Source organism: Setaria viridis, chromosome 6, assembly GCF_005286985.2.
Source record: "Setaria viridis chromosome 6, Setaria_viridis_v4.0, whole genome shotgun sequence".
NCBI lineage: Eukaryota > Viridiplantae > Streptophyta > Magnoliopsida > Poales > Poaceae > Setaria > Setaria viridis.
Genome location: NC_048268.2, coordinates 7,433,137 through 7,448,605, shown reverse-complemented (window position 1 = coordinate 7,448,605; position 15,469 = coordinate 7,433,137). Strand labels below are relative to the sequence as shown.

Sequence of the window (15,469 nt, the reverse complement as noted above, 5' to 3'; positions counted from 1 at the left end):
AGGCTTGGACCGAACGATCCGAGGAGTCCGGGCGGAATCATAAGTGATCCACATGGTGCACGAAAGAGCAAGAGTACACTGGGATGAAGACGGCGTCGGTCGAGTCAAGTGGGACGGAGGTGAGTCGAGTAGGCAACCTGGGAGCGGGAGCAAAAGACTTGGATGTGTCAAAGGCTTGGCGGAGGCTGGACAACTGTCGGCATCGATGAGTCACGTTGTGTGCAGCGAGCAGGAGGGTTTGACTGGTTTGGTCTCAAAACTGGGGGTGAGTCATGCTTACAGGGTGTGCAAGAGGGTTTGACCGATTTGACCTCAAAACCAGGGGTGAGTCACGCGTGCAGAGTGTGCAAAAGGGTTTGACTGGTTTGGCCTCAAAATGGGGGGTGAGTCACACCTGGCAGGGTGTGCAAGAGGGTTTGACTGGTTTGGCCTCAAAACCGGGAGGTGAGTCCGGTGTGGCCGGACGGCGTCGAGTCGGAGGATGTGTGACACTAGCGCGAAGCTTACGTCGAGACAAACTCAAATCGTGAAGGCATCAGGTCCACATATATATATATCTCTTGAATCTCTTTGGGGTGAGCTTCTTATTTGTGGTGTGAGAGTTTTTGGTAGGGAAAGAGGAGAGAGATGTCTTTTTACCATCCAAAGCTTTGATTTTGCTAGAAGTGGCTTGTAATTGGATTTGGTCAAGTAATCCAAAGATCAAATTCGTGCTCGGATATGAAATTTATTTTTTTTCCTTATTTTCGAAGTTATTTTTGGAGGATTTTTTTGATCTCGATTTTGGCTGTGTTTTTGGGAGGAATTCTTGGGGAACTCGATGATGGGACATGTGCAAGAACATCTAGGATGATCCCCTAGCAAATCCATGCAAAGTGTTCTTGGCCAAATCAATGAAATCGAGGGTGAAAACTTGGTCCTCTTGTGAAGATCTTTTGGGCAAAGGTTCCCCACATGTATGTGCAGCTATGGCTATGATGTTGTAGGATTTGGATCACGTTTGATTGGTCTTCCAAGATCAGATCTTTGAGGTTGTTCTTGAGTTCTTCATCTCTTTTCTTTTTCTGGTTTCCCCGAATCCACAAAATCCATGGTAAAGTCTCGATCTTTTTAAGGAGATCTTTTAAGCAAAGACTCTTCATATGTGTGTGAAGCTATTGTTAAAGTTTTGTGTGATTTGGAGATTGTTTGGATGGATTTTGGAGCGTTGACTGGAGTTTCGGACTGGGTTTTATGTTATGCTGAAAGGTGCTAGAATTTCCGGTAGGGTGCTAGAAATTCCGATAAATTCAATCCCGAGAGGTTGTGAACCTTTTGATGGAGTATCCGATAGTCCTAGTATCGGAGTATGTGCCGGAATATCTGATAGATCAAGTACCGGAGTATCCGATGGGGTGCCGAAGTATTCAATAGACTCATCACTGGAGTATGGTAGGGTGCCGGAATATCTGACAAATCCTGGCAGACGAGGTGCTAAGTCTCATTTTGCCTTGGATCTTTTGCCTTGCTTCCGCATTGCTTCTAGACTTTTCTAGCATCGTTTCTACGGTCACTAGGTCTTCTACGACTACGTGATCTTGACAATTGCAAGAAGAGAGGCTTCTTGGGTGTTTTGGGACATAGATGTTGTTCTTGGAGAAAATTTTTAAAGACTCCCATTCACCCCACTCTTGTCGCCCGTCCCGATCCTTCAGCAACACACAGGTCAACGCGCCATATACACGAAAGTACAGGTACAAGATGGGCAGATCATCCGTCCATGCATCTCGATCGGGCCCTTGACTAACGACGCACCCCTCTTCCACGAACTTGATCCCCGAAAGCAACAAATCGAGGCAGCAGCGGCACCCACAGGCCACAGCTCCGTCCGTGACGACAGGGCAGCAGGAGGCGATCCATGCGGGGCAAGCGACGACCATGCCGCGTGAAATCAATCAATTCACTTCGTTTCGTTTTTCATGCAGGGAGGCTGTGCCCGTGTGGCAACGGCGCAAGTCGGCTGAAACTTCTTCCCAGGCATGCGCCTCCGAGTTCGTCGATTCTTCCTTCCCAACATCATCAGATAACGACGGCTTATTATGTATATCCACGACAGCTTATTACGCTCCTTTTATTTTACTATGGATATTGTTCCAAGTTTCTTCGCGGGTGTTTGAAATTTCTGCCCGAATTTCTTCTTCAGCGTCCAAGAAAATGAGCTCATCATCTTGTATTCAAATGGGCGATACGATACCTTTGGACACAAGGTCAGACACAATGAAAATGCATTTGCCGATTCGCTGACTTGTGAAGTGTGTGTATTCGATTGGATAGCGTGCGTGATGATCTTCCTAAGAGTCCGCGCCCGGCGACATCACCACTTGCCACCAATTGTCCAATTTCTCCTACTACCAAGGCGCAAGATCCCCTTGCTTTGGCGGTTTATCTATTCTATACCATCCCCTGCATCAATCTGTGACAGGGCAAGATATATGCTACGACACCGCCTCCCGATTGGGCCAATGTCAGCACTAATTAACAAGCCAGTTGATGGATGCCTTGCAACCTCTGTACTCTGCTGAAAGCATAGAAAATTGCAGGATGAGTTGACCAGAACCAGATGAACTGATGGCAACGTACATGAGAACACGAGTGCAGAAGAACAGCGGTTGTCCATTTGTCCTGCTGCTCTGCTGCTAGTGTGTCGCTCTTCTTTTGCGGCTCAAGTTACGTACGGATGACTACCTGAATTGACAGGGAGGTTTATACAAAAGACTTGTCCATTTCGTAACTGAACAAGAACAATGTGAAGGAATTAGGTCAGAGGACTGGGACGCATATCCTACCCCCCAGTTGCGTCTGCTGCTGAGATCAGTGGTTAGAAAGAGCAAGCGATCCTTGTTTACGGCTCTGGTTTTTGATTTCTTAAACTTCAGCATGTTTGTCGGTCAGTGCAGTAAGCAGATACGAACAATATCTCTTGAAACTATCTTGTGTGAAAGCAGCTATCAGTGTGCATGCAACGACATGATACGCTGCTCACAAAAGAAAAATATTCAAATGGCAGAGCAGGGATGCAGCCTTCACTGCACGGCAATCAACAAGGCATGTATGAGCTAGGTCCAGCATCATGCTGCCGACTGCAAATTGCACGCGAAGAACTGCAGCCGTTTGGTCAGACGTGCATGTGCGGACAGGGAAAAAGAAATGCAAATGCCTGCATCCACTTGGTGGGAAATGTTGATGGATTTTCTCCCCTACATTCCAGGAAATCAAAGTGATTCCTTATTTTAGCCGGTGGAAATGCATGCTCTCAGATGCATGAACCTAAAGCACACACCCCTCTAGTCTGCACATTTGCCAGCAATGCCATTGTTCAGCATATCATGCAAACTGCAAAAGCTTATGCAACACTCCTCTCTACTTAAAAAAAAAAAACCTCGACCACGGGGGTCTAGCTTTGTTCTAAGAAGATGCTGTGTTTTGAACCCGGGTCGGGACGGGAGTTTCAACGACTCCCGGAGTTCAACGTTCTAACCGATTCATCGCGAGAAGCTTGGCAACACTCCTCTCTACATCCTTTGCCTAGTTTTCTATTTTTAATTCTTAAAAACATTCTCAATGCTAATTTTTCTGTTATTTTGAAACGTCTTTTCCCATTTCACGCAAGCAGGAGTGTTCATCAATCATCAGAGGCTGAGCAAGGAGAAAGCTGCAGTTTCAGTGCGCACGAGCGAAGAATGCGCATGCTGAATCGGTCAGAGCTAGCGAGGGATTCATGCATCCCTGAAAAGTCAGCAACTGTGTGCCACGCGCGATCTGGGGGGATTCACAGCCAGTCAAGTTGCCTGCAGCTCTCAATCTCAGTCAGTCAACGTGCTGGCGCTGAAAGCGACCAAAAATTTATTTCCTGGTTCCCATTTCAGTTTACTATTTACTCCAGCTCAGTGAACACAAGTTGTTCTTTCTTTTTTATGTTGTGCGCTGAAAATTCGATGGAATTTGTGAAACAGTGACATGGACGCAAATTTGGAGCTTGTTATCTACTCCAGCTCAGGGAGCACAAATTGGCACTAATCATCCCCCCCCCCCCCCCCCCCCCCCCCCCCCCCCCCCCCCCCCCCCCTCCGCGCGCTGCATGCTGAAAAAGAAATTCGTGAAACAACGACGTGCTTGTTCATGGATTTGGAACTTCTGCCGAGTTACTGCGCAAAAATCCAAGGCACTGAATACATGGGACGTCTTCAAGGTCAAAAAAGTGGCTGCACCTATTGCAATCAGGCATCTGTTTGCAGACAATTCTGTTCCATCTCCTGCTTGACTTTGGGTGTTCTGCGGTTGGCCGCAACATGCAGGAGGACACTGATTGTTCCACCTATACGCAACCTGCAACATGCAGACCACAAGTCCACATTTCAAGGGTTATTTCTACAGTCTTTAGAAATAACAGTATCTAACAAAGTGTTCTTGTACTGCATCCGTTAGTCGCCTGCATGATCATATATCAATGGACCAAATGGCCCAGTTGCTAGTAAACATTCTGAACAGGGCACTACTCGAAATCCCACCATTAGTCCCGGTTGGTAAGCCACGTATGTCTCCAAGGACCAACCAGGACTAATCATTCGGGATAAAAGGTCCCCCTCTTTAGCCCCCTTTAGTCCCGGTTGGTAATATCAACCGGAACTAAAAAGTTAAAAAAATAAAAAAACTGGCAGTGCAGCGGCAGCGCCGCTCCGTCCGCGCCGGCCACCCGCCGCTCACTCGTGCCGCCCGCCTGCGCCACTGGCCCTCCGTCCACCTGCCTGGCCGCCGCCCATTGCTGGAGGATGTGCGGCTCAGGGCCCTGCATGAGATAAGGAGGGGAGAGGAGGAGAGAAGACAAGGAAGGTGAGAGGAGGAGATAAGGTGGCGAGAGGAAGAGGGGAGACTAAAGGACCTGAGGAAAAATTACTAACCGGGATAAAAAGCTCCCTTGTCCCACTTCCCGTTACAACTGGGACTAAAGGGGCTCTTTAGTCCCGGTTGATATTACCAACCGGGACTAAAGAGCCCCCGTCGGTGGTGGATTTTTGACCCGGGCCCAAAGATAATCGGGAAAAAAAATGTTGGATGGAAGGTGAGTTCTTTAGTAATAGGGACGGCAGCTTGAACGCCTGCCAGTTGCCACATATATTTGCCATAGCTTTCACACGAAATTTCTCTCTTCCAATGCTCCTCAATCTATTGCAATTTTTTTCCTTCCTAGGGCTGTCAATGCTCCTAATGCATGTATATTAAGTGCACATGAAAAGTTGTCCAAATATAAGATCTTTAAGGAATCATCTTTTTTTAAGAGGATATGGCTAGTCATAATAATTTGGAGGAATGAGCTGTGGATCCTTTGGCTAGATAATTAGACAAATTAAATGGTACTTTGCTACGACATTATAATGATTATGCATTTTCAATTACTAGCTGGCAATGATTTATCCGCTTTTGTTTGAATTTGATTGCAAGTCTAGAAGTCTTAGAATTTTCGAAGCCAGATGATACGGCAATGTATATTTTTTGTGGCTCTAGAACAGGTGTAACCAAATCTATCTCCACGACTCAATATAAAAATCTAAAGTAAAATGGCTAATTATTTCCGACAAGTTTCATCTTCATCAACTCCAGCCAACCCTCCAAACAGCCCGTTACCTCAAGTTTAGAGAGCCAAGTTAAAAAAAACGCACTCTAGCAAGCCCTCTATTAGTCTCCCCATTTTAGGAAGGCCTCCAAATTATCCCCTCCAGCCTTCATTTCTAGCAGTCTCTAGGGAGCCTTCTAGTCATGGGGACTAGTGCTGGAGTTGGAGATATTTTTATAATCTTAAAAAATAGAGAACCCTATTTAACCTTTGGAGCTTTAATTTGAGGGCCATTGATGGAGTTGCTCTAAGCATATACCATTTCATCTATTAGAAAAAGCATGACATATTTTATGTGAAGAAAAGTCAAACTTCATATATTCTGATCAGTAATTAGCCAAATTATAAGTACAATTAGTGTATAAAAATGACACAGCTAAATTTTACAAAATTTATGGCTATAAATGTTATATTTTGTTAGAAAGCATTTTTGAATGGATAGAGTACTATACGTGATGATCAACACATTATGATAGATCATAGCACGCACCAGCAGATTAACCTAAACAAATTTTTTGCTGCACCCATGATCCGTCTTCCGCAAAATAAATGACCTAAATGATAATGGCAAATTTCCAAGAAATTCCATCGACGTGCTAAGCATGTATCCATGTAATGGTCTACTGGACATGATGATTAACCCATGATGTTTGAGTGACGTAAACAGCAGCGCAACATGCCAAGAAAGTGAGAAAACCAAAAAGGATCTCAAAATAGAAAAAGAAACAGAAAGAATGGGACTATGGCTTCTAATTATTCCTTTCACACGGGATACAGAATGTCTTATAGATTCACTCACCTTTTCAGTTCTGGTAGTTGAGTGGAGGATGATGGATGGAATCAGTTTAGTTAAAAAAAAATGATGGAATCAGAGCCAGCAGATGGGCTCCACCATCAGAAGGGATCTCTGCATTACCCCACTAGGAATCTCATCTCAGCTTGCCTAGGCCTCTTTTGTGCAAAGGAATGGATGCATACGGTCAAGCACAATGGCCAAAAGCTACTCCATCAACACAAAAAGGTAGATGACTGGCATGTATTCCCATAGCCTTGGAAGTTCTGTTTGCCACTACTGATGAAGTGACCAGCTAAATCAAACTACTCCCGAGTCTCCGATTCACCCAAAAAGCAGAGGAGGACAAACCATGGAATTCTATCGTTCACATTGAACATAGGTTTTAGACTTGGCCTCGGACTCGGAGACCTGTGTAACAAGATCCTCTACTACTTATAACTCTTGTAATATATTTGTTTCTTGTAAACTTCCTACGATCCATATAGTCCCATAATTGGACTTCTCCACTGGAAGATTCCGGTTGCATGATCAGTTACTTATCAATTGGAGGATCTAACAGCGCATTATTGTAGTAGGATGATTCAGTGAACATGGCCACATGCTGTCTAGTGTCTAGTAACGATAGTACTTTTTTTTCCTTTGCATTTCAGGGCAACCTTGCTGCCAAAAGGTTGCGTATGTAGTGTTGAAATGGTAATGGTAAACTATAGCTATTAGATAAGGATGTGGCTTGCAATGTTCTTTCCTTCACATCCATACACAAAAGAGGCAGAGTATGGAGGGAAGCTATACCAAAGATGTAAATTGGGGGACACAGTTTGGTTGTTCTTTTTTTTTTGGTACCCTCAATAAGGACTACTACCCTTTTTTAATTTGTTTTGAAAGAAAGACAAGGACCAATTTTCATTAATCACTACTAGAGAGGAGGCCGCTGGCCCATCAAAGCTAGTTTTTGGTGAATTGGCGGTGATGAGTTATCACCGTTGGGTTTTTATATGATCCGACGGTGAAAATTAGAACCGGCGGTGATCATCATCACCAGTTTGTATTACGAGCCGGTGGTGATTGCGAACCCAAAATTTTTATTAACTTTAGTTGAGTAGAGAGCTCGCGTTTGGAGCCTACAGTCCCCCCACCCCCGTGCCTACCCCGTACCCCCCCCCTTCCTCCCCACCCTGCCCCCGTCTCTCAGTCTCTCCGCCATCTCTCTCTCGGCCTCTCCTCTCTCCCTCCCTCCCTCCTGCCGTCCTCTCCTCCCTCCTCTCTCTCTCTCCCTCCCGCCGCCCTGTCCTCCCTCTCTCTCACCACCCCTCTCCTCTCTGCTCGCCCCTCACCGGAATAGATCCGCTGGTGAGAGGCGGCGGTGGGACGAGGAACGGCAGCCGCGGCCAGTGGGCCCAGGAGGCGCAACGCCCCGTGAGGGCACGGGGGAGCCGCGGCGCATCAGCGTCAGGTGAAGGGGAGCTGCGGTGGGCGGCAACACGGGCGCCCGGGGAGCCACTGCGGGTGGTGACATGGCGCGCGGCTTCTTCCCTCTTTATCTCCTTCCTCTCCCTTCCCTAGGTAACAACAGCCGGATCCTTCTGCTTCCCTCTCTGCTACGTGGCTGCGCCCGGTTGCATCCTGGGGCGAGCGGAGGAGCTGTGGCCGGCTGGGACGAGACGAGGCCGGCAGGTCGTGAGAGAGGCGCGGCCAGCACAGATGAGGTGCAGCGGTGGGATGCGGCCGGGATTTTTTTTATTGTGTTTAATAGGCATAACCGCCGGTTCTTAGTCGACAAAAAGTAGAGCTGAATTTAACAAGAACAAGTGAAAATGAACCCAGATTCCTTTTCTTTTTGAAGTAAATGATCCCAGATTCCATCGTACAGTTTTGCCGGAAATGATCAGGACAAACCAGGGAAATGCTGGAGATGCAACCACAAGAATAATTCCCCATCAACAAATGTCGGTACCGATTCCCATGGAAATGCTGATTAACAGGGGCGGATGATGTTTCCGTCGGCCGCTGGAAATCAAGGGGATTTTCAGGGACGGCCCAATACATGATCCAGACTGGCTGCTATAGTGTGTCGCTATCTTTTTGGGGCATAGGGAACTCCTCATCCACGTGCCCCAAATTTTTTTTGGTAGTAGTGTATATTGCCATAGCTTTCACACGAAATTTCTAACTAAATTCAACTTTCTTTCTCTATGCATAGCCTCCATGATCACCACATGCCATTATTCCAATGCTCCTCAATCTATTTTCATTTTTCTTCTTCTTAGCTGTCAATGCTCCTAATGCATGTATACTAAGTGCACATAAAAAGTCGCCCAAAAATGAGATCTTTAAGGAATCGTCCTTTTCTTTCCTGGGCTCTTTTACAGTGGTTTAAAAGTACCCATCGGTCCACCGTCTGATCGGAAAAAACAATTAAAAAACTAAATTTATGAAATATTTTTGGTACTTGGTAGTTAGATCACATGGTAAATGTTCTCTGACATTTATCAGTTTGAGGCTCTAACAGAATTATTGTAGTAGGATGATTCAGTGAATATGGCCACATGCTGTGTAATATCTATTTTTTTAAGATAATGGATAATATTCCGGCTTCAACCTCCTCAAAGAAGAGATCGGTCCACTATTATTATTATTATAAGTAGTAGCATGTTGCTACACCCACAAGTTTGAGAAAAAAAGACACAAAAACGACTCAAAAACTAATTGTAAACTAAAAGACCATCTATTTGAACTAAAGAATCGTAAAGCTGGCATCATCAAGGTTCGGCGTGCTGAAATAAAGAGGTTCTCAACGTTCTCACTTCGCTAGCCCGAGATCGCTGTCTAGTATGTACTAACGGTAGTACATTTTTGTCCTTTGCATTTCTGTGCAAGCCGCTGAGAAATGGTTTGCATATATAGTGTTGGAACGTGATGGTAAACTACAGCTATCAGATAAAACATGTGGCTTGAAATGTTCTTTCCTTGCGGTCACATGTCACATCTAGACACAGGAGAGGCAGAGTATATGGATGGAATCTATAAGGGCTACTACCCATTTTTTTTATTTTGTTCTGAAAAAGAAAGATAAGAACTGATTTTTCACTAATTAGTCTTTCCTACTTACCTTTCTAAGCATTGTCAGAATTTAGCGTAAATTAATTGACAAAAAGCAGACTTGAATTTGCACAAGAACGGGTAAAAACGAACCAAGATCCCATTGTACAATTTTGCCTGAATTGATTAGGACAAGCCTGGGAAATGCTGGACATTCAACCACCGGAATCCACCCCGAATTCCCCGTCAATAAACATCATTGCCCAATTTCCTAATGTTTCCTGCAGCACTTGCTGTCGTTGGGCACAAATTAATCGTGTTATATTTGCCATCTCATCAGCGACTAATTCTGTCCTTAGTTGTGCACACGACCGGCCGGGCAAGCAGGCCTGGGAACAAATCCAGCTGCCCAATGTTTCTTTTTCTAAGAAACCATCTGTCCATATCTCAGTTCTCTCCATCGAAGCGGCCGGCCATATACTCATCAGTCGAGGACGACGCGGCAAGCTAGGCTGGGTATAGGACTAAAAGTACAAGGCGTCACTTTCAGAGCTCTTGAATTCTACTCCATGGAGAATCAGAATAAACGTAGTACAACCTGTTTTATTGGAAACGGTTCTTGAATTCTACGTGATGCTTTTATGGAGTGCAAGCCCCAGTACATTTCTCAATCATTAACGCTGTCCGTACCCCGTTTTCCAAGGTTTTTTTTTTTGTTGAGCTGGCCAAACTAGCTCCTCCTAACGTTGACTCCCCGACCGGGGCCCATCCTTACCATCCGATCGTGATCGGACGTTGTCAAATAGAGTTTCCTGGAAATCCCCAACCAGTTGCGGCGCACCCAAACGTCCGGCTCCCCACACCCACAGGCCACACCTGTTGCCTCGCTGGAGTCAACGGTCATCCCCCACGGGGGCGTTCACAGTTTTGGAGGCGCAGCGATATAAAGGAGGCCGAGCCGGCCGGCAGTTTCGTCTCCCCTGACCCCTGCACCTCTGCTGGTCTCCTATCGACCTCTCTGAATTCCTCCATTGTTGACGGCGAGGAGGCAGCCCTGACGCCTGCCATGGCGAAGGACGCGCCGGAGAGCTACTCCCCTGCAAAGGTACCCTGCATCCACTCCCACCAGCCGGCACCGTCTCTCCCTCCCTAAATATCTCTCTCTTCGTTTCCTGAACCAGTGAACCTGACCTCGCCATGCCGGTCATGGCGTTTCACTTTCATTTCCGGCGACCCTTCTTTATCTGTCGAAATAACAACAACGACCTGAATTTACAGCATTTCTTAGAAGCCTTTTGCTATGCGTAGAACCTTTATTTCATATTTTTGGAGTTTCATTTTCAAACTTTAGAGTTGTCTCTGAATTTGATCGGAGAAGCAAGAAAGAGAAAAAGAGAAAAAAAAAGGGTCGAGAGCTGTCGAGTTGCGAGGAGCATGGGAGTTTGGGATGCCATGAAATGGGAAAAGAGCCATATCAAGGGGGGCAGCGACACTCAGATTAGATTCAGATACCTTTGCAGCAGTTCACGCGAGGAAAAAGTGTTTTTTTGGACGCCTTTCGCATGGAGGATCCCTCCGCTGGCATCAATTGAAGGCCCCCACATCACATAGCTCCACTAGTGAACAGCATCTGCCCATGCTTGCTCAGCTGATGCATGTGAAATTGCCTTTTTTTTCCATCCTCTTTTCACTTCTTCCCTTTTGTAAAAAGAAACAAAGGACGGGAGAAAGAACACGCATGGAGTATCTATTAAATACCAGATTCATAGGATGGGCGTGAATTCTGATACTTTGCCTTAATTGCAGAATTTCCTCCTTATCCTTTTATAAAAAAACATTACTAGCTGTTTCCTCTCTGTTCTTGAGCTGTAATATTAATTCCCCTATTTTACTCCGTATCAATTATCTGCAGTGTCTTTCTCCAGCAATTTAATTGTTTTCCAGTTTGTGCTATCTGTTTCCGCAGAAATCGATTTTAGTTTACAAACTGAACGGAGAATGAACTGTAAACAATAGACTTTCAGTCTCAGTGTTTGGGTGTCCTTGTCATATGGTCCACACGCTGGCCTTGATCCCTTTGTGCTAATTTCAGTACACTGTTGCTTCTCTCTGTACATTTCTGTAGCGTCCGTCCAAGGCCAGCAATTGCTGTCACCTTGAAATTTCCAACCAAATATCTTGTCCTTCTAGTTTGTTTGCAAATACGGTAGATGGCCCATCCCTTGTCACTCATATGTCCCTTTCTCTGGCTTACCGTTCAAGCAAGCTGCAGTTTACAGCCCTGGTTATTGCAAGTTGCAACCGTATGGTTCTTGCAGGAATTTCATAGGAAACCGCACATTCAGATTCCAGCTTCGGGAGGCAGGGATGCGTGTTTCACCTCCTTTGGAATTCTAACGGGTCCAATAGGGTGCAGATTCGAGTACAGTATTAAACTCTCTCTCGCTCTGCATCGGCGAGAGATGATCCCCATTACCGAGAGGGTCAAGCATGTTGATTATTCATGTCATGGCCACGACACCTACATAACCCCAAATATATTACATGATGGTCACAAGCTCCAGGAACAAGTTGCGTTAAGTATCGGGTTTGGAGTTGGTCAGTAGGATGTTTATTATATATAAAAATTGCGTGCTACTTGCAAGATGTTAAGCAGCTCTTTGGTTTGGTGTCTTGTTTAAAACGCAACCTGGTAATCTCAGCCTGCCTGATCCGTGTCTTCTTCAGAAGATACTTTTGCACCTGATTTTGTATGCAAATGTACTGGAGTAGTTAGCAACTTGCTTGATAGAAAAAAAAATTAAAATCTTGTCATGAGGTGGCCAGATAAGCATCTGATGATCTTGACTTCGGCAACTAGGCCATGTGACTAGTCAACTGCTCAGAATAAAAGAAAATCGGTAGTAGTTGATCTCACTCAACGTTCAAATTTCAAAGATGCACTTTATTCGAGTTGAAAATTCGTGCACTGATTTGTCGCTCAGTCTGCTGTTGGGGACTTAATTTTTTAATAGAGGAAGCTTTATCTGAGATGAAATATTGGTCCGGCCTGCGCATCAGATTGTTCAGACAGAGCTTATAAAATATCCATACCTCTTACTGTTCTGCAAAATGAAAATGTAATAAATTGCTCCTATTATTGATTATTCATATATCAATAAGTATTAAATAAATTGAAAATTCTTTGTATGGATAGTCAAAAATCTCTGTTAGCAATATCGTTCTATCTACTTGCCTGTCACCTTATTCTTGTGTACTATCGTTTCTTCCTTCTGCTTTATTTGAGTGTGATCAACCAAGATCTGCAGCTTGTCGAATCTCCAATGTCCATGTCAGCTAACAGCAACAACTGCAAAAACTTGCAGGATGAGAGGAGTGCAAAGGAGAAGGCGATTGACGACTGGCTTCCGATCACCTCGTCAAGGAACGCCAAGTGGTGGTACTCTGCCTTTCACAATGTCACCGCCATGGTTGGCGCTGGCGTGCTCAGCCTTCCGTATGCCATGTCTGAGCTTGGCTGGTACGTCATACGTGTGTGCCATCTTGCTGCCATTGCAGTCACAATCAGTTATTTGCTGATGAATTCAGTAATCTTCTTGATTTAATCAAAAAGACTTCTCCTCTTAATGTATCAACTTGACAATTTGCAGGGGCCCTGGCATTGCAGTGCTGATCATATCATGGGTCATTACTCTGTACACGCTTTGGCAAATGGTGGAGATGCATGAGATGGTGCCGGGCAAGCGGTTCGACCGGTACCATGAGCTTGGTCAGCATGCATTCGGCGAGAAGCTGGGGCTGTGGATTGTTGTGCCGCAGCAGCTCATCGTTGAGGTGGGCGTCAACATTGTGTACATGGTCACCGGAGGCAAATCACTGAAGAAATTCCACGATGTGATCTGCGACGGCAAATGCAAAGACATCAAGACCACCTACTTCATCATGATCTTTGCCTCTGTCCACTTTGTGCTCTCCCAGCTCCCCAACTTTAATTCCATCTCTGGTGTCTCCCTTGCCGCTGCCGTCATGTCGCTCAGGTACCACTTCACTCTGTCGTTGCCTCAGGAACTCCACTGCACTGTAGAAAATTCAGTAACTTTCTGAAAACCCATGTATAACCCGATTGATCACTGACATGGTCACTCATGGCAGTTACTCCACAATCGCTTGGGGTGCATCGGTGGACAAGGGCAAGCTTCCAGACGTGGACTACCACGTGCGCGCAACAACGACGCCGGGGAAGGTGTTTGGCTTCTTCGGCGCATTGGGCGACGTGGCATTCGCATACGCTGGGCACAATGTTGTTCTAGAGATCCAGGCCACCATCCCATCGACACCAGAGCAGCCATCCAAGAAACCTATGTGGAAGGGAGTTATCGTCGCCTATATTGTGGTGGCACTCTGCTACTTCCCTGTTGCGCTCATCGGCTATTGGGCTTTCGGCAACAAAGTGGATGACAACATCCTCATCACCCTCAACAATCCAAAGTGGCTCATCGCCCTTGCCAACATGATGGTCGTGATCCATGTCATCGGGAGCTACCAGGTACATACCCCCACCTCTGTTCCTTTTCTTATGCTTTAACATTCATGGGGATCAAAATGTGTTGCTAACCTTGAATCAGTATGTTGAAAATTGATCAAGATGGATATAATGGAAGTTCGAAACTGTCATTAATCTCGCCATTACAACTTTTGTAAAATTCTCATGGTCTAAACCAAAAACTGGATGTTTTTGATGCAGATCTATGCAATGCCGGTGTTTGACATGATGGAGACTGTGCTGGTGAAGAAGCTGCATTTCCCTCCTGGCCTGACATTGCGTTTGATTGCACGGACCATCTATGTTGGTAATGCCCTTCTCTGAAATCAACGCCTCTCACCAAAACTGGTGCCTCACACTGAACAAAAAGGACTAACACAATCCAACCTGTGCAGCTTTCACAATGTTCATAGCCATCACCTTCCCCTTCTTCGGTGGGTTGCTCGGTTTCTTCGGTGGATTTGCCTTCGCGCCGACAACATATTTCGTAAGCTCCCATTGATCCATCTATCAATTTTATTTCCATCTTTTAGTTCTTGCACATTGCAACACCTTAACTTGCAACTACATTCAGTGTTCCAAAAACAAACGCTGCTGTACATTAATGTAGTCCTAGTAATCTAAAATGAGAGCTGACAAGACTTTTGCTTGTTTCTGCCAGCTTCCCTGCATCATGTGGCTCGCAATCTACAAGCCCAGAAGGTTCAGTCTCTCATGGTTCACCAATTGGGTAAGCACTAACAATATCCATTCATCCAACATCTTCATTCTTTCTGCAATATAGTGCCTCTCTGCTTAACCTTTCATCCTATGATAAATAAACATCCGTTCTCCATTTTCACCAGATCTGCATTATTCTTGGGGTGCTTCTGATGATCCTATCGCCAATTGGAGGGCTTCGGCAAATAATAATGGATTCTAAGACATACAAATTCTACTCGTAAACCACTACCAGCCATCGTCTTCCGACTTGTAAACAGCATCTACGAGTTTTTTTCGTGCCAAAAAGAAAAGGTCCAAGGAAGTTCCTAGTACCGGAAGTTGTTCCACATGTTGGGTTAGTTTTTTAGATAAAGGAAAATGTTTCCGGCACATGTTGGGTTTTGTTATATTATACATCCGTATTGTTTCTGAATATTCCAGGGTGAACGTGGCTTGTGTGTGTTTGTGCATAAGGGGGAATTTTTTTTTAAACGAACCAAGCAGGAAAGCTATCGATTATATTAATAAAGAAGAAGATCCAGACTGGACAAACAACAACCCGTAGGGATGACAACAAAAGAAACATAAAACTTACAACAACTAAACTACGACTGAATATAAAAACTCCACCAACAAACAACTTCACTCAATCACGATATAAGCCACGGCAACACAACATCCTTAGCGAAAGCAGCACCTAACACAGAGACAAGGAAAGCTCCGCCAGTAACTCCAAGAA

The 15,469-nt window shown here is 45.2% G+C and overlaps 1 protein-coding gene across 1 annotated transcript; it reads left to right on the top strand.

Annotated features, from left to right (window-relative positions):
* Positions 1-10,430: 10,430 nt before the first annotated feature.
* On the top strand, positions 10,431-15,163 carry LOC117861391 (lysine histidine transporter 2). Its single transcript, XM_034744936.2, has 8 exons — positions 10,431-10,590; positions 12,851-13,005; positions 13,136-13,522; positions 13,638-14,031; positions 14,230-14,335; positions 14,424-14,515; positions 14,690-14,758; positions 14,874-15,163. Exons 1-8 carry the CDS (start codon positions 10,552-10,554, stop codon positions 14,970-14,972), a joined length of 1,341 nt encoding a protein of 446 aa, XP_034600827.1. The 5' UTR covers positions 10,431-10,551; the 3' UTR covers positions 14,973-15,163.
* The last annotated feature ends 306 nt before the right edge of the window (positions 15,164-15,469 follow it).